Consider the following 23,879-nt stretch of genomic DNA (forward strand, 5'->3'; position numbering starts at 1 on the left):
ATATGTGGAATCTAAAAAAGAAAACAAACAAATATAACAAAACAGAAACAGACTCACAGGTATAGAGGACAAACTAGCGGTTACTGGTGGAGAGATGCATGGAGAGGGGCCAGGTAGGGGGAGTGGATTAAGAGGAACCAACTATTAGGTATAAAATGAATAAGATATAGGGATGTAATGTACAGTGCAGGGGACAGAACCAATATTTTATAATAACTGTATGTTTTTAGGTCTTTTTAGGGCCACACCCATGGCATATGGAGGTTCCTAGGCTAGGAGTCAAATCAGAGCTTTGTTTTTGGCCTAAACCACAGCCACAGCAACTCCAGTCAGAGTGCGTCTGGAACCTACACCACATCTCACGGTAACATTGGATCCTTAACGCACTGCATGAGGCCAGGGATCGAACCTGCATCCTCATGGTTACTGGTCGGATTCATTTCCACTGAGCCATGATGGGAACTCCTGTAAAAACTTTAAATGAAGTATAATCTACAAAGAGAACAAATCACTGCGTTGTACCCTTGAAACTAATAAAAACACTATAGCATAAAAATCAACTATACTTTAAAAACAAACAACTCAGTTTTAAAAAATGGGCATAAGGCTCGAAGAGATAATTCCTCAAATGGGGACAGAGCAAAGAAAAATGAACACACAGAGCACATGAAAAGATGCTCCATGTCATTGGCCTCTAGTGGAATGCCAATTAAGACCATGATGAGATACTATGATGCATCCTTTCAAATGGCTAAAATAAAAGCTGTGACAATACCAAGTGTGGACGAGGGTACAGAGCATCTGACACAGCACAGCCCCTCGGAGACACCAATGGGCAGTTTTTACACTTATCACATGACCCAGCCACCCCAATTTTAGGCATGGACCCTAGAGAAATGAAAGCTTTAGTTCACACAAAAAGCTGCACACAAATGTTTGTAATAGCTCTATTTCAAGTTGTCAGCAACTGGAAACAACACAAACATCATTCATGAATGGCCAACTGTGGAATAGTCGTAGGACAGACTACTACTCAGCAATAAAAAGGAACAGACTGCTGATACATCTGCTGACCAGGGTGAACCTCAAGGGAGCTGTGCTATGTGAGAGAATCCAGTCTTAAGAGATTTAGTGACTCCATGCAGATGATGTTCTTGGGAAGATAAAACTGCAGGGATGAGAAGAGAGCGGTGGTGGCCAGGGCTTAGGGATGGGGGAATGTGTGACCAGAAAAGGACAGTACGAGACAGACTGGGAGCTGATGGGACTGTCCTGTATCCTGATTGTGACAGGGGTTATGCAAATCTCTACAGGTGAACTGAACACCATTAAAAAAAAAGTCAATTTTACTATAAGCTAATTTTAAAAAGATATTTAAAAAAATCCAGGTGAGCAGGACTCTGGTCAATATATGAAAGGTGCACACTCTCCCAGAATGCAGTGGGAGGAGCCCTGTCTGAGCCCTGCTTTTGATTTACGGGCACCCTGGGCTCTAATCACTGGGCTCCCTTCCGTCTCACTGGCTGAAACAGTGTCTATCATGGAACCTCACAGCGGTGCCTCCCCTGCACCCTCTAACCTTCTACCTAGAACAAGCTATTAATCTGCGGTAGCTACACAAATGGCACGGATGATCCACCCTCTCTGTGTCCTGTCCTTCGCCCATGACTCTGCAGAGCCCCCCCGGTGTGACCCTGGTGTCCGCTGTGGGACATGCTTTGGCCCAACGGGGATGTTAGCAGACGTGACACAGTCAGAGCTTGGAAGGCGCTGCGGTGATTGGGCTTGCCCTGTTCTCGCTCTCTGCCATACATGCCCAGGCTGGCCTGCTGGTCCCAGCTGCCCCGTTATTCCCAGTCAATGCCATCCTGGACCAGAAGGCAGCCAGTGGACAATCCCCCCCGCCCCCCCCTCCCCCACTCCCCCCGACATGGAAGCAAACGTAGCCAAGATCACCTGAACCTCCTAGCTAGTACATGAGCAATGTGTTATTATTACCATATGCCCCCAAAGGGTCAAGATTGTTTATTACACAGCATTAATGCGGCAGAAGATAACTGATACCTCACCCATTCAGGCAACCATTCTCAGTCACTAGCTGGAGACATCATTTGACATGTGCAAGGGGACATGCAGGGAGCTGGGAGATTGTTTGACCCACTGCAAAGAGGGCCGTCACCGAGATCGATTATACTTGAGAGGGACAGACGGATTCGGTCTGCAAAGAGCAGTCAACTTCTTGTGTTGTGGTCTCAACCTCCTAGAGAAGTCTCCTGGAGAAGTCTTAGCAGGATTATTTTTTTTTTTTACCAACCCCAAAACCGGATGGAGGTTATTGTGCCCAAAATAACTTAATCTGCTTCCCTTGCTCCAAACTGAATTTTCAGATGCTCCAACGTGTAAAAATAAAAGACACGAAGTAGAGCAAGCAATTGTAATACTCTCAAGGCTGCCAGCTCAAGTCATTCTGAGGCTGAGGTGAGTGTCTGAACAGAGAAAATAAAATGTGACTGCAGCTAAAACAGCTCCCCTTGGAGAAGCTCCCACTAGGTGACATTTCACGTAGTCCTTCTGGTGAGCCGGCAAGGTCTGAGCTACTGGCCCCGTTTTACAGATGGGGACACTGAGGCATACAGAAGCCAAGGTCACAAGCCACTAGGTAGTGCGGCTGATATTGAACCCAGGTCTGTCTGATTCCAAGTCTTGCTCTTTTGGTTTGATACCAAGCTGCTGCTCAAACCCTGTGAGAAAATAATAACAGAGCTTTGGCTTATCTGCTCCCATGAAATCTGCCCATCACACGTAGTCAGCATGTACAGGGTTAGCTGTGGCTGCAGGAATAAAATGACTGCTTCCTTTGTTAGCAGGAGGCTACACGGCCTGTCCTCAGGATAAACAGAAGGTCTCCTATTTTAGGGGAACGTGCACTTTGCTGGCTTATCACTGGGCTTAGGGATCTAGGGCTTGGCCAAGGGACTTCCATCTTTCTGCTGACATGATCACAGAGCCTCAGCCTCCCAGATCAACTGGACTGACATTTGGGAAGAAAAGGAGTGGCTGTGTCTGGGAGAGTCACAGAGGAATCTGTACCGTCGCCCACACACCCTCAATGAGTGTGCTTGCTGTGTGTTTCTCTGGCTGCTGTGCCTTGAAAATGCCATAGTTCCACGGTCTGCTCTGATCCTAAGGAGCCTAAGGACAGGCCATGTATCCTCCTGCTCACAAAAGAAGCAAGCGTTTTATTCCTGCAGCCACAGCTAACCCCGTAGGTGCTGACTATGTGCCTGATGTAAGTGCCTCAGCACTGTCTCGTCAGAGCTCTGAATCGGCCTCTGGAGGTAGGGCCTATTCTCAGTCCCATTTTCCAGATGGGGAAGTCAAGGCACAAGGTCCTTAAAGGGTCTGGGCCAAGATCACTGAGCTAGTAAACAGCATGGCCTCGAGTGCAACCTGGGCCTGCGTGGCTGCAGCTCTTTCTCTGGATGCTGTCAGCTTGTACCTTGAATGTAAAAGTGGTAAAATGCCGCCTCCCGAACCCTGACAGAATGGCTTATTTCCTGTCGCATTAGTAATTTCTCAACCTGCCTTCCCAGAACAAGCTGGTGAGAAAAACATCCACAACTCTGTCACAGCAAGTTCTCGTGTGTGAAAAAAGAAAAAGAAAAACATGGGATCTGTTCTGAGTCAGCAGCACCTGCTTGACGTCTTCTGAGAGATGCTTTGCCAGAGGATGGCGCGTGCAAAGGAGAGTGTTCCCAGGGCCCAGGCAGGACTTCGGTTCTCCCTTCTGGTCCAGTTAAGACATCCCGGGTGCATCAGGTTAACAAAGAACAAGAAGGGGCTGAGGCTGGTGAGTAAACCCGTTTGGAAGGGGAGGGTGGAAAGTGCCTGAGAAGCAGGCGTCTGAGACCGCTTTCCTCCACCCAGTCAAAGCCCCCCTGAGTTCCGGAACCCGCCTCAGCCCCGTCCTCCATTCTTTTCTGCAATATTTACTTTGGGAGGTGGAGGGGGCTGGAGGAGGGTGGAGGGGCTGGAGGCGGGCAGGGAGGGAGATGGGCAGGACCTTGGGCAGCACCAAGCAATCGCCCCATAACAAATGTGCACCAGAGGCCACGGCGAGAAATGCTTTGACACCAGTTGCCGTGGCCCATACCAGAGACCCTCCAGCAGAGAGGCAGGTGGCTAGAGACAAGAGTGACAAAGCCACGCTCCCTTGCCTAGGGGCATGGAGGACCCACAATTAGAATCCCCAACTTGGAAACAGCCAATTAGAAGATACTTAGGCATGCTCCATCAGGTGCTTCATTTTGACGTCATGGTGACACAGAGTAGAGGCTGCCAACCCACGTCAACTCGGGTTACACTCCTCCATCTGCCAGCTCCAGCTGCGAGACTACAGCAGGGCGCATCACTGTCACAGGCTCAGTTTCCTCCTCCGAAAAAAAGCCAATGATAACACCAACCTCAGACTTAATGAAAGAACAGCTCCTGGCCTATTTCCTGGTGCTTCCTCCTTAGCTCTTTCTTGGCTGTGGAACTGCAGGGGTTTGCAGCTGGTGCTATAAGATCCGATGACAGACCAGCTTCTTGGGCTAGATCAGGGTTTCTCAACCTTGGCACGACTGGGATTCGGGTCAGGTGCTTCTCAGCTGTGGGGGGGCTGTCCTGTGTCCTGCAGGATTTTGAGCAGCAGCCCTGGGCTCCACCCACTAGATTCTGGTCCCTCTGCTCCTAGGGTTGTGATAACCATCTGTGTCCCCCTTCACTGCTAGCGGTCCCTGGGGAGGAAGGCAGTGTTGCCTCTAGTTGAGAACCATGGAGTTAGAGGCACCAGGAGTCCCAGTGGGGGTTAGTAGGGCAGGGAAAGGGAGTGAGAAAAAAAGAGCAACACGAACAAAATCATAATAAAAAGTCCTACAACAGCTGCTCTGCATGAAACCCCTTCAGGTAAACTGTACCCATGGATGGAATTTGTTTCCTGGACTTAACAGTGAGATAACAAAACTTCCTTTTCTTTTCTTTCTTTCTTTTTTTTTTTTTTTTTTTTTGGTCTTCCTAGGGCCATACCCATGGCATACGGAGAGTCCCAGGCTAGGGGTCTGATTGGAGCTGCAGCTGCCAGCCTACACCATAGCTGCAGCAACGCCAGATCTGAGCTGCGTCTGTGACCTACACTACAGCTCACAGCAATGCCAGATCCTTAACCCACTAAGTGGGGGCCAGGGATGGAAACTGCATCCTCATGGATACCAGACAGATTCATTTCTGCTGAGCCACCACAGGAACTCCCCAGACTTCTTTTTCCACCCTAAAAACCTGTGACCAATTTCCTTGCACAGACACCACCGTGCTCCAAGAACCCATATTTCTTGGTGAGCCATTAAGAAGAAACCCACGTAATTACGGGCTGCGTTCTTTCTTACAGGTAAATGGGCACTGCCTACTAGTCACACAAAGATGACAAGAAACAAAAGAACGGCCCTGGAGAAGACGTGGGGGACTCAGGCAGGCACTGTGCCCCAAGGAGGTGAGCATCTGGCTGATCAAGGAGTCTCGCTCGTGGAATATGGTACCTTCAGCCTGGAGGCCGTGGGCGCAGCTGATGGGCTGTGCTTGGATGCTGTCTGTGGCCTGTTCCTGTGGACCTGTCACACATCAGGCCTCAGTCAGGACCCAGGGGTCTCTCTGTCCTGAGCGCCTGGGGTCAAAGCTACCCTGGCCGATACCTTGTCATCCCTGTCCTCTGGGACTGCGTGGGTCATGGCCTGCTTCTGCCCAGCATCTCTCCAGTGGGACACAGATTCATCTAAAGCACCTTTTGGTTCCAGAAGGCATCTGATATACAGTGGGCCACATGCGGCCCCCAGATGCTGTGTTTGGCCCACAGACAAATGAGTTGCCAACTAATTTAAAAATCAGATTTTATATCAAGATGGGGGTTCTGGTTAACGAATCCGACTAGGAACCATGAAGTTGTGGGTTCGATCCCTGGCCTTGCTCAGTGGGTTAAGGATCCGGCGTTGCCGTGAGTTGTGGTGTAGGTCGCAGACATGCCTTGGATCTGGCGTTGCTATGGCTCTGATGTAGGCTGGCGGCTACAGCTCTGATTCGACCCCTAGCCTGGGAACCTCCATGTGCCACGGGGGAGGCCCTAGAAATGGCAAAAAAAAAAAAAAAAAGATAGGGGGTTCTGCCATCTCTTGGAAAATTCACGGATGGGCAACTTGCACATAACAACAACGAAGTAGGGGGAGCAGTGGCCGACTCTCTTAGCCGGACCGCGTGAGCTCCACTCCACAGCCTTCCCTGCTGTCACAATGCACTGGCTTTGTTCACCTACGCCACCTGCCTGGACCCTGGAGGTACCTGTATCCCCGGCCCATGGGGATACACTGGGGGTGGCTGCTCTGTTGATCCCGGATGCTGGGAAGGTGTCAAACATCACGAGAAAGATGCTGAGAGATCCCAGAAATGAGTCGAGAGGGGGCCCCCGGGGCGTGTCTGTCCCAATAGGGTGCTGGGCCTGGTGGCGAGCTGCCTCGTCCCCCAGAGGTCCACCTGATTGATGATGACGGAGGTCAGAGATGGAAGCTGAGAGACGATGACCGAGACGGCAATGGGAAAAAAGCCTGTGTCGTTTTTACAACTGTTCGGGATCCCCTCGGAGTCTGGAGGTGCTCTGCCCCCACCGAATCCAAATGGAGCACCGACACACCAGAAAAGCCGTCAAAGATTCTGTGAGCCTGGTGGCCTCCAGCTGAGTTATTCCAGGTCCCCCACCGGTCCTGAAACGGGGGCAGGTACAGGGCCCCCCAGCCACCCGTGCTGACTCCCCAGGGGGAAGCTTTGAACCGTGCACAGTGCTCCCCATCAGAATAAACTGCCTCACCCTCTGAGACGGAGGCCAGGGGTCCTCTAGGGCCAGGGGCAGCTGCCAGGCCCCAAATCCAGTTCCTGCAGAGAGGCCTGCATTTCTAAGCAGAGCCCTGGAGCTGGCCTGTCCCCTCCCGAAGCGGCTGGGACTCCACAGGCACCTCCCCCTGCCGCGCCCCCTGACTTGTTCGCAAGCCCTCCCTCGACGAGGGTGGCAGAGACACCGCCACAGTTGTGTGCGCCACCTGCTCCCTGCTGCTCAGCCAACTTGGCGGCAAGGAAGGGGGACAGCTTGCTATTCTTACTGCTCTGGGACTAGGTGTTGATTTGGCAGCTTGATTTGGAAGGCTTCCTCCTTCTTGGGAAAGGCTCTCTCCCCTCCTGCCCCGGGCTTTCTCCAAGTTCCCACCTCCCTCCCTCTGCTCTGTCCCCAGCTTCCACCCTTGGCTGTCGCCTCCTCTTGCTCACCCTCCCCACCTCCGTGACACCTGTTCCTGAGTTCATATCAGGGGAAACTCTCCCTCAAGGAGTGCTTCCAAAATCCTTCAAGAAATGAGTCCTGGGGATTTGAGAAGTCAGAATTCCTGGGCGTTCTCGGAAATTCCACAAATCATAAGTTACTCTTAAAACCGTCCCAACATTCTTCATGCTATTTATTCCTTATTGTGAAACTCTAAAATGATTTGCTTAACACATAAGAGATATTAAGTTCAGTGATATTTTATGAAGAATCATAGCCTAGAGCAAGTATCCAAATGCTGGGGAACACTAGCGGCCACTGCTGGGCCCTGTTCGGATGGATAATAACGCCATGTGTGACTCTCCTATGAGAGTCCTGCATCGAAATCGCCAATTTAAGGGCTTTTCGTGCTTCCAAAACTTATTTCTTGGAATGCCAATCACATGGAGTATAACCATGCACATGCTCTTATGAGCATTTATTTTATTTGCAAGAATGACTCATTGTTTGCAGCAGTCAGAGCCCTGAACACACACACACTTATGACATGGCATCAGCTACGAGTAAGACTGACTAATCAGATCGTGACTGTTTCTCGCCTACAAGCTCCTGTCCTGGGTTCTGGAACCTCCGACCTTTGCCTCTAGCCCCACGCGTGGCACTTCTGCTCTGGCTTTGGCCTCGGCAGCATGGATTCCTTCAAACCCGGGATGCTGATTAACACTTTAATTTTCACAGGAGGATTACGGTACTTTTTTCCTGATTTCCTGAACTGATTTTTCTTGAGATCTGGAAAATCATACGTGTGCAGGGAAACTCAGGCAGGAGTTCCCACCTGATGCCCAAAGCCCAGAGGCTGCAGAGCCCAGGAGGATGTCCCGTCTCTCTCCCGCCTCAGGACCCACAGACACCTGCTACACCCAGCGCCTCAGGCTCACCTTGCCTGTCCCCAGACCAGCCTCCCCTCTGTCCCCCTGACCATTATCTGCCTAGATATTCAGCCTCAAAAAGAAAGGAAGGAAAGAAGGGAAGGAGGAATGGAGGAAGGGAGGAAGGAAGGAAGGAAAGAAGAAGAAAAGAAAGAAAAAGAAAGAAAGAAACCCATTGGCATCATTTGGTTTGGGCCTTTGCATCCTCTGGGCTCCGATGGGAGCACCCTGCCCAGCTCCCCAGGACCCACTTCCCAGCTCTGCCAGCGGGATCTTCCCAAAGCACAGACCTGAGCTCCCTCCTCAGAGACCAAGATGGACCTTCCTCCCCGCCAGCTCCCAGCCCTGCTTTCCAAAGCATCCTGATCACAGGGGCAAGTGCCCTCTTCTCCGCCACAGTAGGGGGTGGGGATGGTGTGTGTGGGGGGGTGCTCCCTGCGCTTTGCAGCTGTTCTGCATATCGGGACAAAACACCTCCCCTCTCACGCCTCACCAAATGGGGCACATCAAGTTCATCTGAGAGGGCAGGGGTTGGCGATTGCTCTCAAAACTGAAACACAGACCTGCTGGCTGAGCCAGAATCCCTTCTAAAAACCCATCCTAGAGATCCACCTGCCAAAAGGTACAGTACTGTTGGAGGGAGAAAAATCTGGAAAAGCTCTTGAGTGTTCAAAGGGAGCAGTGGTGAAATAAATTATGAAACAGCCATGGCGGTGAGTACTCTGTCGCTGGAGCTTTTGAAAGGGACGAGCCAGCTTTATTACATTAAAAAGGCAAACTACAGCGTGCCGAGTGGAGCCCAGCTCTGGCTTACATAAGTGTTGACGATGCGCGCAGTTACATAAGCAACCCGGCAGCGATCACGGCGGGCGGGGTACAGATGCAGGGTGCGTCGGCTGTGAAGTTTACTTCTATCTTTCTGTAGTGTTTCGGCTTTTTTTTTTTTTTTAATACCATGATTTTATCACTTCCTCCAAAACGTCTGCTCCCCAGACGCTTCTCTTCCCGTGCTCCCTTTCTGCTGGTAAAAAATAGTTACACACATGCAGGGCTTACTGTGTGCGAGGCGCTGCTCTAAGGGCCTGACACACCCGCGATCATGGAACCCTCCGGGCAGCCCCCCGTGGGGAGGCTGCGCACGTGTCCACTGCATGGAGGGCGACGAGAGGCCCGGGGAGCTCAGGCGCGTGGCTCCAGGCCCCGCAGCGCGTCCGCAGCAGAGCCCGCTCCACACTGCGCGGCGTGACTTGCCCCTAGGCTCCCCGAGAACACCCAGTGCCTGCGCCCGGGAAGGAAGGAAAGGAGGCTGCCGTGGAAGAAGAGCAGGACCTGCGCACCTGCAGATCTGTGGAATAAGACCTCGCCCAGAGGCCCAACAGGCGTTGGTTCACATGAATGCGGAGGGTGTGTGTGGACCCACAGCGTGCGTCTCCACGGCCGCCAGGTCCGGCCCAGAAGTCCCTTCTCTCACCATTGACACAGCCAATCCTCAAATCTCTCCGGGCTCCAAGCACCCTTCACCCTGCCCTTCTCCTCTGGCCCAGCCGCCACCTCCTCCTGCCCCGACCCTACAAGGGTTCCCCCCGCCCCGGCCTGTTCAGCTTCCGTTCTCCACACCACATCCAGAGGGAGGGTCGCTTTGTTTGCTGCACCTGCAGCATGTGGAAGTTCTCTTGCTGGCGATCTAACCTGCATCACAGTTGCGACCTGAGCTGCTGCTTCAGTGACAACACTGGATCCTTAACCCGCTGGGCCACAGGGGAACTCCTGGAGTGAGGTTTTAAAAATATAAACCAGGTCATGTCACACCCCTCAGTTTGAAGTAAACCCCCCAAGGCCTTGTCACAGCCTCCATAGCCCACATAATCCAGCCCTGGTGATCCCTCCAGTTTCTCTCTCCTGGTCTCTCTGTTCTGGATGCACCGGCCTCATCGGACACACCAAGCTTGCTCCTGCCTCAGGGCCTTTGCATATACTGTTCCCTTTGTCTGAACACCCTTCCCCCAGAAATTCACAAGGTCATCCCCCAGAGAGGCCTTTCCAGACCCTTTGGTGGCAAACACCATCCAGGCAACTCTGTGACTCTCGCCTCTGACTCTGCATCCCTTGTCTTCAGACACCTCGTTTGGCAGTGTGTTACTGTTTATTCATCTGTTTTCCATTTCCCCCACTTCTCTTTTTTCTGTTTTGTTCTTGATTATAGCCCCGTGCTTGCTGAGCCCCTGGCAGGTGCTCAGTGAATGGTGACCGGATGAAGGAGGAGTTTGCCGAACACAAGCCCCTTTGATGGTTTTCCACGTATCGGCTCAGCAGGGCTTCTGCCCCGGAGGAGTTCCAGGCTCCCCCACTCTTCCAGGGGCTTGTAAAAGCTGCCCGTTCTCCTCTTTGTGGAGCTGATCTCTCTCCATCACCACCCGACAGAAAGAGACGGCAGGAGTGGGACATAACTAAGGGGACTGGGGGTGCCCATGGGACAGGAGGCCATCTGGATAGTACAGAAGAGTCACTGTTGCCCTCATCACTTTCAGAACGAGGGATTCATTCTGATCTCCACGGGAAGGAGCCCTGTGGACGAAGCGTGCTGGTACCCTGGGGACTGCACTTTCTCTGCAGCCCATAATGCAGCCCCTGAAATAGCCAGGCCAGCAGATGGAAGTGATGAAGTGGCATTTTACATGTCATCTCTCCAGGCAAATGGGCGCTAGGTCCCCCAGGGAGGGGCCTCTGGGCAAGGAGCTTCTGAGGTGTGGGCGTTCTCCCATGGGAGAGGCCTGGCCCCTAGAGGGTGTGCTGCCATCTGGGCCTGGCCGAGCTCTCGGGCCCCCGGAAAAGCCAGAGCCCAGCTGCTGCATCCAGTTTCACCGGGGGCAGACGCTGCATCACTGCCTCCAGACTGAGATAATTCTGTGGGGGAAGGAGGGAGCGAAAGGTTGCCTTTTGGAAAAATTCATGTTCTGAGTTAGCACCTACTATGTGCTGAATGCCCAGAGTCCCTGGATCTCAGGGCAGCATAGTGGACTCTTGCCCTGGCCTGTGACTTTCTCTCATAATGACTTATATTAGGCAAATCACTTAAATTCCTGGGATTCCAACTTTTCACTTGTGGGCATGGATGGACGGGGTGATGGAGAAATGGAGGTGAAGGGATGGACAGATGGAGGGAGGGAGGGAGGGAGGGAGGGAGGGATGGAGGGATGGACAGATGGAGGGAGGGAGGGAGGGATGGTGCCTGAGATCACCCTCCTCCTTCATGGTGGAGCTGGTGGGGCAACAGCACTAACTCCCAAATGCCCAGATTTTCCACCTGGATACCATGGGTCTCAAACTCCTCTGCCTTCGAGGACCGGGAGCTGATGTACATCAGTGAAGCAGGCCAGGGCAATGCAAGAGAGAGCAGTGGGGCAGGGAACCAGCCTGGGGCACCCTCACCCCATCCAAAGTCATTCACGTTGACACTTTATTTTAAAACACGGCCCACACCGAACTAGTCTGCCAGTCTGGCTGCATGATTGAGACTCTCCTGGACACACTTTCTGGCCGCTGGGCACTGCGGATGACTCTGGAGCCTGGCAGGTTTGGGCCTGTCCTCAAAAGCCGTGCGTGTCCAGGGGTCCTAGGAAGGAGCTATGTGACTCCGTGAGTGGCTGCTGGCAAAGCAGAGCGTCAGCTGGGGTCCAGGTGATCCTGGTACACCGGTTGGAGCCCTGCAACCCCAAGCTGGACCCTCGCTCATGGGGAGAACGCGACAGCCCCTATTTCAGCAGAAAATATACTTAACAGCTTTGAGAGTAAATGTGGCAGCAGATGCGGGCGGGGAGTGGGGAAAACATCGCCCGTGTTTTCTGCTGAGAATCCGGTTGGGAATTTGTGCTGTGACCTACATTACTCTGGCTTCCACCCCCAGAACTCCTCCTCTCCCCTCCCGGAACAGCAGGACACGGTGTGTCTCCCAAGGATGGATCACTCTGCAGAAAAACATTTTAATAACGTGCTACCCAACAGCACAGCAAATCACTACGTCTCCACCGATGTGCAGTCCAGCTCTGCACAGCGAATTCCTGGAATCCTGGCCTCCCTTCATTATCGTGCCTTCAGAGAAGCACCTGATGTCCCCATCTGCCACAGGTCACGTCTCGACGGCTGCTTTTCCTTCCAAAATGCCAGGAGGATACAAACAACAGGGGCCCCCAAAGGACGAGGCTCTTAGGGGTGTTGTCTGCTCACCATTTTAGGGGGCAGGCTCTGGTCCCCATGTGGGCCAAACACAGAGTTCGAAATGGAAAAGAAACACCCCACTTCTTCCTGCCCTACTTTCTAATTCAGCCCGCCGCTGGCATTAGCAAGGAAGGCAACGGGAGGCAGAGCGATCTGGAGAGAAAAACTCAACCTGCTGATTCCTCAACTCTCCCATGTGTGCAGATGGCAGAATCCTTGGAAGTCACGCTGCCCCGTGCAGAACACAGTGAAACACTGACACATTAAACAGGAAAAGGTGAAATGGAAAAGTGTGTGTAAAAAGCAGGTGCCTTGGAATCCTGGATTCCAGGCTGCACACACCTGAAAGTTTCAAGGCCATCTGTGATGAAAAACGAGCAAATCTACCCCCTGGGCTCAATCCCCCGCCCACCTGTGGGGAAGGGACCACGTGCACCGAGGCTCCGCGGTGGACGAGGTCCTGGGACACACTTTGGAGCACACGGTGTGAGCCGTGCCTCCCGCGTACCTCACATGCAAGGCCTCCGTGGCTAAGCACCGAGTAAGAGCCAGCATCTCCTGGGGCCCAGCAGGTGATGCGGAGGAGCCAAACCCTGAGAGCAAACGGCAGGGAAGGCTGGGCTCGGGGTTCAGGAGAGGGCGGCGGGGGTGCACGTGCGCTCAGCGGGGCTGCGCTGTTCAACTGCTGCCAAGTGTGGCTGGGTGGAATGCGGGTGGGGATGTATCCTTCTGGCTGCCATGACAAAATGCCACGGGCTGGGCGGCTTCAGTGGGAGACATTTCTCTCTCACGGTTCTGGAGGCTGGCAAGTCCACGATCAAGGTGCTGGCAGATTTGGTTCTGGGTGAAAGCTCTCCTCCTGGCTTGCAGGCGGCTGCCTCTTCACTGTGAGCCCACAGAGCACCTTGGTGTCACCTCCTCTTCTTCTAAGGACACTAATCTCATCATTGGAACCCCCCCCATAACCTCATCTGATCCTAATCACCTTCTAAAGGCCCCACTTCCAAATACCATTAACAGTGAGAATTAGGGCTCCAACATATGAATTTGGGGGGGCACAGTCTGTAACGAGGTGTGATCAATTCTGATTTTTCTTTCTTTTTTTTTTTTTTCTTTTTGGGGTTGTACCTACAGCCCATGGAAGTTCCCAGGCCAGGGGTCAAATCCAAGCTTCAGCAGCCGGCCTACACCACAGCCACAGCCACAGGGGATCCAAGCATGTCTGTGACCTACAGCACAGCTCACGGCAACGCCGGATCCTTACCCCACTGAGCAAGGCCAGGGATCAGACCTGAGTCCTCATGGATGCTAGTCAGGTTCATTACTGCTGAGCCACAATGGGAACCCCCCCAATTCTGATTTTTCAAGAGAAGCCTGATTCATGATTTTTTGTTTGTTTGTTTAGTTGGGCTTTTTTTTTTTTTTGGTCACTTTAGGCTTGCACCCTTGGCACACGGAGGGTACCAGGCTAGGGGTCGAATCGGAGCCTACGCCACAGCCATAGCAGCTCAGGACTCGAGCCATGTCTGTGACCTATACCACAGCTCATGGCAATGCCAGGTTCTTGACCCACTGAGTGAGGCCAGGGATCAAACTTGCATCCTCATGGATACTAGCCAGGTGTGTTACCGCTGAGCCACAATGGGAACTCCCTGATACATGATTTTTTAAAAAACCTGTCATCGTGTAATTTTTTGGTGTTGGCAACACTTCAGTTAGGAAAAACAAATAACATGGACCTAAGAATTACCATACTAAGTGAAGTAATTCAGACAGAGAAAGACAAACATCGTATGATATCATGGAATCTAAAAAAAAAAAATTGATACAAATGAACTTATTCACAAAACAGAAACAGACTCACAGACACAGGAAACAAACTTACGGATGGTTACCAAAGGGCGGGGGGGAGGAATAAATTAGGAGTCTGGGATTAACAGATAGACACTACTATTTATAACATAGATTTAAAAAAAAAGAAAGAAAAACAAATAAAACCTCACTAGAGATCAAATAAAACAGGCTGGAGGGTCAGGCTCCATTCCCAGGCTGTGGGTTTGTCACCCAGGCCTTCACATTATGGGCCATGGCACCAAACGGGCCAGGCCCCCCAGGTGCTGGTGGGTAACCATGGGGTCACCAGGTAACCTCTCTGGCCTCACTATTCTTGTCTTATTAGGTGGAGCCTTTTGAAATTATTCTTTCTTTCTTTCTCTCTTTTTTTTTTTTTTGCTTTTTAGGCCACACTTGTGGCATACGGAAGTTCCCAGGCTAGGGGCTGCATCTGAGCTGTAGCTGCCAGCCTACACCACAGCCACAGCAACACCAGATCCAAGCCATGGCAGCACAGCTCATGGCAACAACGGATCTTTAACCCACTGAGCAAGGCCAGGGATCGAACCCACATCCTCATAGATACTAGTTGGGTTCGTTACCACTGAGCCACAGTGGGAACTCACATGACAATTCTGTAAGCCTCCACCTAGCAAATGGAGACTTGGAGCCCACCTAATTAATAGGCTGTCAGGAAGACTGGGTGCGCCAAGCAGGCAAACCTTGAGCCAGTGCCCACAGTAAAGCTCAGCTAACAAGGGGTGGAAGCAGGCGAGGCCACCCTTAGCCAATGAGTCCAATCATGTTGGGGAGCTGAAAGGGACCTTTAGGGCCCTGAACCAGCATGTGAACAACCTGAGAAAATGAGTCAAGACTATAATAATCACACTTTTTCAGGGTTATCTCCTTAGTTGAGAGAGATGCTTTTTAAAATGAGAAATCTCTCAGGGTGAGCGAGCTTCTGAGCTGAGACAGCAGGCCCACTATTTCTGGGGGTTGCACAGACAGAAGCTGTCCTGTGGAGGCTGGTCAGCATCCACAACTTGGGCGGGTCTCACCTTCCATCACCCACAAACGAAAGAGTCTGCAGGTTCCCACCTGTGATCCCATCTTGCTCACAACAGACAAAGCAGGAGCGGGCAGCCTGCTGGGAAACTAGGAGGAAAGCTGTTTCATTTCAACTGGGGTTGAGACCAACGTTGTCAGGCGTCTCGGGTCAATACTGTCATTTGCTGCAATCACCTACCGAAATGCTTTGTGCTTTGTCAAGCCCGTGACACTGAACCCCAGGTTCTCTGGGCTAATTAGGCACAAAAGTTTCTCTCTTGGCTCTGATCATGGGCAACCAGAGCAGCTGGGAGCGCACAGCACCCGAGACACTGGCCTTAACGTACAAATGTCACGATTCCGCAGGCTGCTGCCTGGACCACCCGCCCCGCAGGAGGGACACCAGCTTGCTCACGGGGGCCACCTTTCTTCGCATCTGCATCTTAGGACCACCTCTGGGACTCAATTTTCATTAGGAAATTGGGCCCAAATGCACCCGACTCAGTGAGCAGGTGACTTCCAACATGCATCACAGGCTGGGGGGTGGCCTTTAAAAGAAAATGGGGACCTCTCTCTTGTGAACTACTGTGGCATTTTCAAAATGGCGAGGTCAAGGCCCTGGTGTCACAGATAGAGTTTTCCACATGGTGGAGGGAGGGAGGAAGGGCATCTTTTTATCACAGAGAGCGCCGTACAATTATAGCTTCTCACAAAGGTCCTGAAACAATCAGACACACAGAGGAAAGCAGCTTGGCTGCAGTTTCAAAGCCTTAAGCAGGTAAGAGGGATAGCCCTGCCTCTGTCTGCCTGGTTGGAAGTTCAGCTTGGAAATTCTAGAAAGTGTGATGCCTAAGGCACTCCCCTCCCCAGACAGAGTAAAAATGAGCCCCTTTTTGAGTCTCAGCATCACTGTTAGAATAAGACACCCCCACACCTGCAGCGCACCCTTTTAAAGAGCTATGGTGAAAGGAAACTTTTGTTTCATCTGAGCAAATCAGTGTTTCTCAGATGCCAAGGCCTGATCCCACTTTCAGAGACACACAGCTTTGCTAGACGGGGCTTTTATATCTTTTGTCTCCACTATGATGATATTATTATTATTATTATTTTTGTCTTTTGTCTTTTTTGTTGTTGTTGTTGTTGTTGCTGTTTTCTTGGGCCGCTCTTGTGGCATATGGAGGTTCCCAGGCTAGGGGTTGAATCGGAGCTGTAGCCACCGGCCTACGCCAGAGCCACAGCAACACAGGATCCGAGCCGCGTCTGCAACCTACACCACAGCTCACGGCAACGCCGGATCCTTAACCCACTGAGCAAGGGCAGGGACCGAACCCGCAACCTCATGGTTCCTAGTCGGATTCGTTAACCACTGCGCCACGACGGGAACTCCTCCACTATGATGATATTATTTTAGCAATAATATGCAGTTGACCCTTGAATAATGTGGGTTTGAACTGCACAGGTCCATGTACACAGGGATTTTTTCAATAAATGCACTGGAAACGTTTTTGGCAATTTGCAACAATTTGGAAAAAACTCGCAGATAAACTGCATAGCCTAGAAATAGCGAAGAAGAAAAAGCTAAGCATGAATGCATAAAATATACATGGATATAAAAATAACATACAAAATACGTGTTAATTGTTATCACGAAGGCCAACAGTGGGCTATTAGGAGTTAAGCTTGGGGGAGGGGAGTCAAAAGGTATCCACAGATTTTTCAATGCACGGGGGGTTGGCGCCTCTAAAGCCTTGTATAGTCCAAGGGTCAAGTGTCCTTATATTCTCTAGCATCTGAAGACTCTATAAAAACTAAGAACTGCGCCATCATTCGGGGTCGCTGAATGTAGACGTGCAAATGTCTCTGTGTAAGGAGAGCTTTATTAGAACAGAGAGGGACCATCAGTGAGAAGGTAATGACCCCAGTGAGGCCCACTGGCCCCAAGGTGCTGCTCGAACCTTTCCCAGCAACGTGACCCAAGGAGAGCAGTGGGTGGGTGGGGTCAGCATGCAGATTCCCGGCGGTGCGGTAGGTGGCACGTGGTACGTTGGGAGAAGCCACCGAACCCGACTGTGGGCAAAGGGGTGGTTTCAGAAAAAGCAGCATCCGTCCGCTGTGTTAACTGATGATTCTGACTAGGAATGATTTGGTAAGTGCTTGCCATGTAAAAGTCCTTAATCTTTTTTTAACTTTTATGAGACACAGAAGAACAAAGATGGTATATCTGGTATTAACTTGGCTCATGCTTCAGTCATATTAGCATGAAAGTAATGTATGTCGGTACCAGCGGGAGCCTGCGAGAAGGTTCCTTGAGTTCACTGCCCACGTGCTGAAGAAAGCCCGACAGGGGCCACTCTAGCTCCAAAACACCTGAACTGCATTCTTTTCCTTGGATCAAAAGGCACCAAAGAATAAAGCCGATCCTATCCTGCAATTTTTTCCTGGCCTCATATCAACAATGCTCATGGACTCGCTCTCTTGCGAGCCCTTTCACTCCCCAAAGCCTCGGCCGAATCGCTACATCAGCGCCTTCTGGGCTCAGGGAGCACAGCCCGTCCCGAGTGTCCAGGACACAGACACGCACTGCAGCCCAACCGCCGAAGAGAGAAGGAAGGATGGGCCCACGCGGAGCCGCGGCCGGGCTGGCTACTCACAGGAAGAAGGGCATCAGCTGGACCAGGGTTTCCTTCTGGGGGCTGGCGGCGAACTCGGGGACCACCTGGATGACCTTGTTCATGACGTTGCGCAGGTAGGTCTGGAGCTGCTTCCTGCGTTCCTCCACAAACTTGGCGTCCTGGGAAAACAGACAACAGACAGGTGCGCTCAGGTACGTGGAGACGGCGACCCCGAGAACACGCGACAACCAATCAGGAGCAGCCAGGAGTGCCGCGTGCCACCTGGTGCTGAAGGCGTTACCCGTGTGATAGCGTGACTCACGGGCAATGCTTGAGATGCTATTACTGTTGGTCAGGGGAGCGCAGGCCCGCGAAACTTCCTGCGTGTTCCCGGGAGTGAATGAAGTCCTAGCACCGGTGATGGGCCGAGTGTGGTGCTGGATGCGGGGACGGACCATGAACACAAACGGTCACTGCTGAGGCCCCGGTGGAGGTCACGGGCCAGTGGAGGACACGCTCACAAATCCAGTGACCACATGGGTCAGCGTATAATTGTTCCTGACACTCAATGCCACCCTCCAGAGAGGGTGCTTACTTTTGCCTCCCTGGCAGTTTCCTCAAATATGAATCAATTGCCACTTAAGGAAGATTCTCTTAATAAACACATTCTACCTTCTTTGAAACACTAGAAGAGGTAGTGGAAGCTGCTCGGTGTGGCCCCGAGGCAGGCACAGGGCCCTGGTTCAGCACTCACGACCCTCCTGGCTCACCCCCAACCCCCACCCCCCGTGTCTGCCTGGCCCTCAGAGGCAGGGCCAGCTCCCAGGTGCGTGCTCTGTCTGCACACTCCCTCGGGGTCAGAACTGGGACCTGCTGTCCCCAGGTTGAAATTCTTGATAACCCTGGTAGGAGGGGGCCGCCTCTGCCTGCTGCCCTGGGCTTCCCAAGTTCTGGAGCCCACTCACGTGCACCTGCAAGGTAGGAGTGGCTTAGAACAAGGAAACTGGGGTGGGTGGGCACAGGAAGTGATGCTCCTTTCAGACTGAAGGCCCGGGCGGGAGTGAAGAGGGGGCAGCAGAAAGAGGGCCGCAGAAGCAACAGGTCATTCACCCTCGCAGGGACACGAGAAGTGTGCTCTGCTGAGTCTCACAGGACAAAGAGGAAACTGCAGGCCAGGGCGCGGCTGGGTTGCTCACACCCAAGGCTCTACAGGCGGAGTGGGATGCTGCCCCTCTCCCTGCCAGCTGGGGGCTCAGGAACGGTCTGCTGAAGGAACCCACATGCTCAGGGACACCTGAGGACACGGCCAGGCCCCACAAGACTGTGCCAAGGACCTGAGCACAGCACAGAGAGTCTTTCTTAGGTGGTGTCAGATTTAGCAAATACAAAGGATGCCCAGTGAAATCTGAATTTCAGATAGACAATGAATTTTTCAGTATTCATAACTCCATATTCAATAATTCATAACTTAATAATTTTTCAGTATTCAAGTATGTCCTATGCAATAAAATGTACTATTTTGGACACACTTATACTAAAACATTAGTCACTGTTTATCTGAAATTCACATTTCACTGGGTGTCCTGTATTTCATCTGGCAACCCTCCTCCAGTGTCCGGAGGAACCCGGAACCTCTACTGCTCCCCCAGGGCCACTTGAAGGTCACGGCAAGGTCTCCTCCCCTGATGCGCGGCCTCAGCTGTACCTTCCTCCAGAGGGTGACAGCGCGCAGCACTGCAGCTGGCCGCTCCAACTTGACCGCCAGCGCCGTCCCAGGCTGGGACTGAAGGCTGGCGGGAGGGGCAGTGAGTGGGAAGAGCCAGGGCCTCAGGCCAAGGACAGCTGAGGGTCCTGGGCCTGCGCTCAGCCACTCGGGCGCCGCTCAGCGGTCTGATGTCAGGGTCTGCTCCGCAGTCTCCAAGTTTCAACCGCCCATTAAGCAATCAGACGCTCTTCCTTGGGAAAGTGGTTAATGTGCCAGGTTAGTGCCTAATGGAGCTCATCAGGCCTGGGTTTTCACCTCCATAAGAAACCCTCAAGGACAGCATGAGAGGCTTTGCTGCAGGCAGGCAAGAAAAGAGCTAATCAGGGAGTTCCTGTTGTGGTACAGCCGAAACGAATCTGACTGGTCTTCAGGAGGATGTGGGTTCAATCCCTGGCCTCGCCCAATGGGTTGGGGATCCGGCGTTGCCATGAGCCATGGTAAAGGCTGCAGACACAGCTTGGATCTGGCATTGGTGTGGCTGTGGCTGCAGCTCCAATTGGACCCCTAGCCTGGGAACCTCCATATGTTGCGGGTGTGGCCCTAAAAAGAAAAAAAAAAAAAAAGAAAGAAAAGAAAAGAAAAAAGAAAGCAGCTAATCAGGCCTGGAAGAACTCATGGAGAAGCCTCCTTTTTCGGAGGGAGGATGCTCAAAATACCACAAGCACCAGGAAGGGAATGGGGAGGGCTGCCCATGCTGCTCGGAGGGCTGGGCGACAGGGGCCTGGGAAGGTGAGCGCCACCAAAGCCAAGGTCAGAGGATGCTGCCCAGGAGTCACATCTGCCCATTTCCACCTGGGCCTCTTCCCGCCCAGGTCCCAGGGCTAACAGTGACTTGGCAGGAAGGTGATCACCCTGGAGGAACCCAACATTCCTTCTCGAGCTCGCCTGGAAACCTCAGCCACCTCCCGAGGAGACCCGCCATGGCCATAAGTGGAGGCTGACAGCCGAGCAATTTCTACCCGAGCTGTTCAAAATGAGCATCCGTGTTTGTGGAGTCTTCATTCACGGTCTATGCGCAGAGCCGTCCTAGCATGGCATCCTTCCAATGCTGCTAAGGCTCAGGAAGGGTAAGGAAGCTGCCTGAGGCCTCAGAACCTGGGGGCAGCCGAGCAGGACCCCAGGTCATCAGCCGGTGAGCATTGAGAGCTGCCCTCCATCCAGAAGACACTCTTCAATGTACAAGAGGAAAATCTACGGGTCCTCCAAAATGGGGGCTTCTCCAAACCAGGATGCAGGTCATGGAACCCGCACCTGCCGGTGGACACATGAAGCCGCTGACTGCGTGACGAGAGGGAAGCTGGTCACGGCGGGACCTGACTACCAGCCTCTGCCTGGGTCTCAATCTGATCCTGGAGGGACAGACACCTTGGGTGACCACACAGGACCTGGCAGGACCCAGCGGGGCCAGGAAGATCCCAGAACTTAAGGGCAACTGTGTTCCTTCCCACGATGGTCATTTCACCTTTTACTACGAAAGTTTCAAAATACAGCCAAGAGCAGAGTGAATGGAATAGTGAACCCCCATAACCCTTTATCTGATAAAGTCTCAACCTCCTCCGTATTTCAGCATTTTTACCGTTTAGCTACGATGTTTTAACATGTAGTCATCATGACACGTCACCCCTCAACACTTCAAGGGTGTTATTTCCAAAATACCAAGAACATCTTTCGACTGAACCACAACGCCACGGTCATCCTGAACAAAATGAATGATAAATTGTTGGTGTTACTGCATACCTAGTCCATATTCAAACATTTGAGTTTCCAAAGGTGCCTAATGCTTCTGGAATTTTTTAAATAGGGGGTGTAGCCCATCCCAGCATGAAGCTGGCTATTTTCCAGCAGGTTGAATGCGACTCTGTTCAGAACAGACTCCCCCTTGGGGATCAGGTGTCTTCTGACATTTTGGTGAAGATGGTGTGCCTTTGCCACCACAAGCTGCTGCTGGTTTACATGGCTTAATGCCATTAAAATCAGGGTGTAGGGGTCGGCATCCTCAAATCCAGCCCTGGGAAGCACAGGGCTACCATCTTGCCCAGCCTCCTCCCCTTGGCCCCACCCCCTGCCTGGCCTCCCCGGGGCCCCTAATTCGTACCACTTGGATAGCAGGCGGCCGTACAAAACCACCCAAGAGCCCACCCTGCGAGGCCGTCACGTTCCAGACAACGTCCCTCAGGCAGCAGGACCACCTGCACTGCCACTACCGTCGGGCGGCTAAACCACTCGGAGCTGGGGTTTCTCAGCTGTGAAATGGGATAAGGGTGCTGCCCACTCGGGGGAGGCGCCTGGTAGCCAGCATCGCCTGCTAGGCTCACGGTTGCTGATGACAGATCAGGATCAGGTGACAGATGCTGGTGGTTCTCAGGGTTCAGCCAGGATGCCTTTCCTCAAGGCGTGTCTATGTGTATGGGCCGGCGGGCGGGGGGGACAGGCAGCTAGACGGTAGATGTCTAGGAGGGACAAGCACTGGACGCCACCACCCGCAGGGGATCAGGAAGCACACCAGGAGTCTGCATGAGGAACGGGGAGGGTCTCCCTCAGAGGCGACTCTTGAAGACGCTGCTGTAGCATATTTTGGGGGACAGACGCCTGCGAGGAGTCTAGGTGGGGGCCCTCCATGGGGGAAGGGCATGTCAGGGTGCACACAGCCTTGTGGATGCACACAGCCTTGTGGATGGACCCGGAGAGAAGCCTGTGGTGGTGGGACGGAACTCGGGAGGTGCATTTGCAAAGATGGCTATGGGGGGAACGGCCGTGAGCAGCCTTAGGCAGAGGCTCCCCCCGCCCCCCGCACCCCATCAACACGTCCCATGTCCTGAAGATCACTGCATCCCGTGAACACTTGCTATAGGACATCTAAATGTGGGAGGTGGCTTAGGGGAGGCAAGGCAGGCCTCCTGGGGGAACAGGTCTGGAGAGGAGATGACAAAGCCCCCTCTCCGCTGGGGGAGGAGGATGGCAAGAAGTGGCCGAGAACCTGCTCCCCCTGCGCGGGGAGTAAAGGACAGAAAGAGTGATGAGGAGCCAGGACAGGGAGCTGGTCCTTCAGAGACCCCGTTTGTCACTGGGGACCCCAAAAGGAGGTCAGCGTCCACACAGGGCCTGTCCCACTGGGTAGGGGCTGGCACTTAAAGGGCCAGGGAGCCTTTGTGAGTTTTCTGGTTGCATTCTTGGGGCTGCAGCCAAACTGCAGCATTAGAAGCTACGGGGCTGGACAGAAGCCTAGCTCGTGGAATCTGCCAGACTCCTCTGGTAGCCGCTAATGAGTCCTTGCTGCCTGTGGCCCTGCTGTCATTTGCTGCGGCTTTCCTATCATAATGCTATTGTCAATTATGGCTTAGGACTAATAATAGCACTGGGAGTCAGTCCTCGCCTCCTGAGAGAACACTCGGGAGGGGCTAGCTTGATGAGCGTATTTACTTTCCCTCCAGAAAAGGTTAATTTTACTTTGAGCTTCAAGAAGATCAAGACACCATCAAATGAAGAATAACTGCGATGGACTGCGGTTCCTGGAGCAGGTGCTCAGGACCCCCACCCCCTGCACTTTGGGGCATTTCCTTTCCCGGGTCATTCCCAACAACAGCACCTTCTCGGCTACCTCCCCCTCTCCCAGGGGACCGTCTCCCCGGCTCTGCACTTCCCAAGTCCCTTTTTATTTTCCCCAAAGAATATCATGGTCTTGTGTAAAATCAACAGAGAGGGTCCTGTCCATCGATTCTCCATCCATTCACTGGACATCCAACGAAGGTCCATCCATTCTCACCGGCTAGAGAATTTGGAATGTTAACCACTTTTCCTAGGGACCCGGCATCAACAAATGACTTCAAGTGCTATTTTAGAGCCAACAGCCCAGGTGACATGCATCAATGGGCTGGAGTCATTCATTCGGTTATTCAATGACCCGGCCACCTATTCGTTCACTCATTCATCAGCAGGTACGCCGGGGGGTGGGTTAGTGGGTTGGGGGGGGGGGGTGCTGCTGGGAGCCAGGCACTGTGAGGAAGGGATAAACAGGACTTGGGAGCCTGCCTTCCCAGAGCCCACACTCCATGGAAAGCCAACACGGATCACTCCCAAATAGTGACGAACACACAGGTGAAGGATCTGCACGGGGACACGTGGGTCCTCCCTGAGGATGGAGGGAT

The 23,879-nt window shown here is 52.7% G+C and overlaps 1 protein-coding gene across 3 annotated transcripts in view; it reads right to left on the reverse strand.

Moving 5' to 3' along the window:
- Positions 1-23,879, reverse strand: part of SNX29 (sorting nexin 29) — a 551,544-nt gene that overhangs the window by 37,472 nt on the left and 490,193 nt on the right. The window contains exons 20-21 of one of the 3 annotated variants that reach the window (XM_047780470.1): positions 18,009-18,148; positions 16,869-17,424 (exon numbers count right to left, since the gene is read on the reverse strand). In XM_047780470.1, coding sequence (XP_047636426.1) covers positions 17,256-17,424; positions 18,009-18,148 — 309 coding nt within the window. In that variant the 3' untranslated portion in view covers positions 16,869-17,255. Of the gene's footprint in view, positions 1-16,868; positions 17,425-18,008; positions 18,149-23,879 lie in introns of those variants that run through there. The other 2 variants (XM_047780473.1, XM_047780471.1) reach the window with 2 other exon arrangements.

Source organism: Phacochoerus africanus, chromosome 5, assembly GCF_016906955.1.
Source record: "Phacochoerus africanus isolate WHEZ1 chromosome 5, ROS_Pafr_v1, whole genome shotgun sequence".
Classification (NCBI taxonomy): Eukaryota; Metazoa; Chordata; class Mammalia; order Artiodactyla; family Suidae; genus Phacochoerus; species Phacochoerus africanus.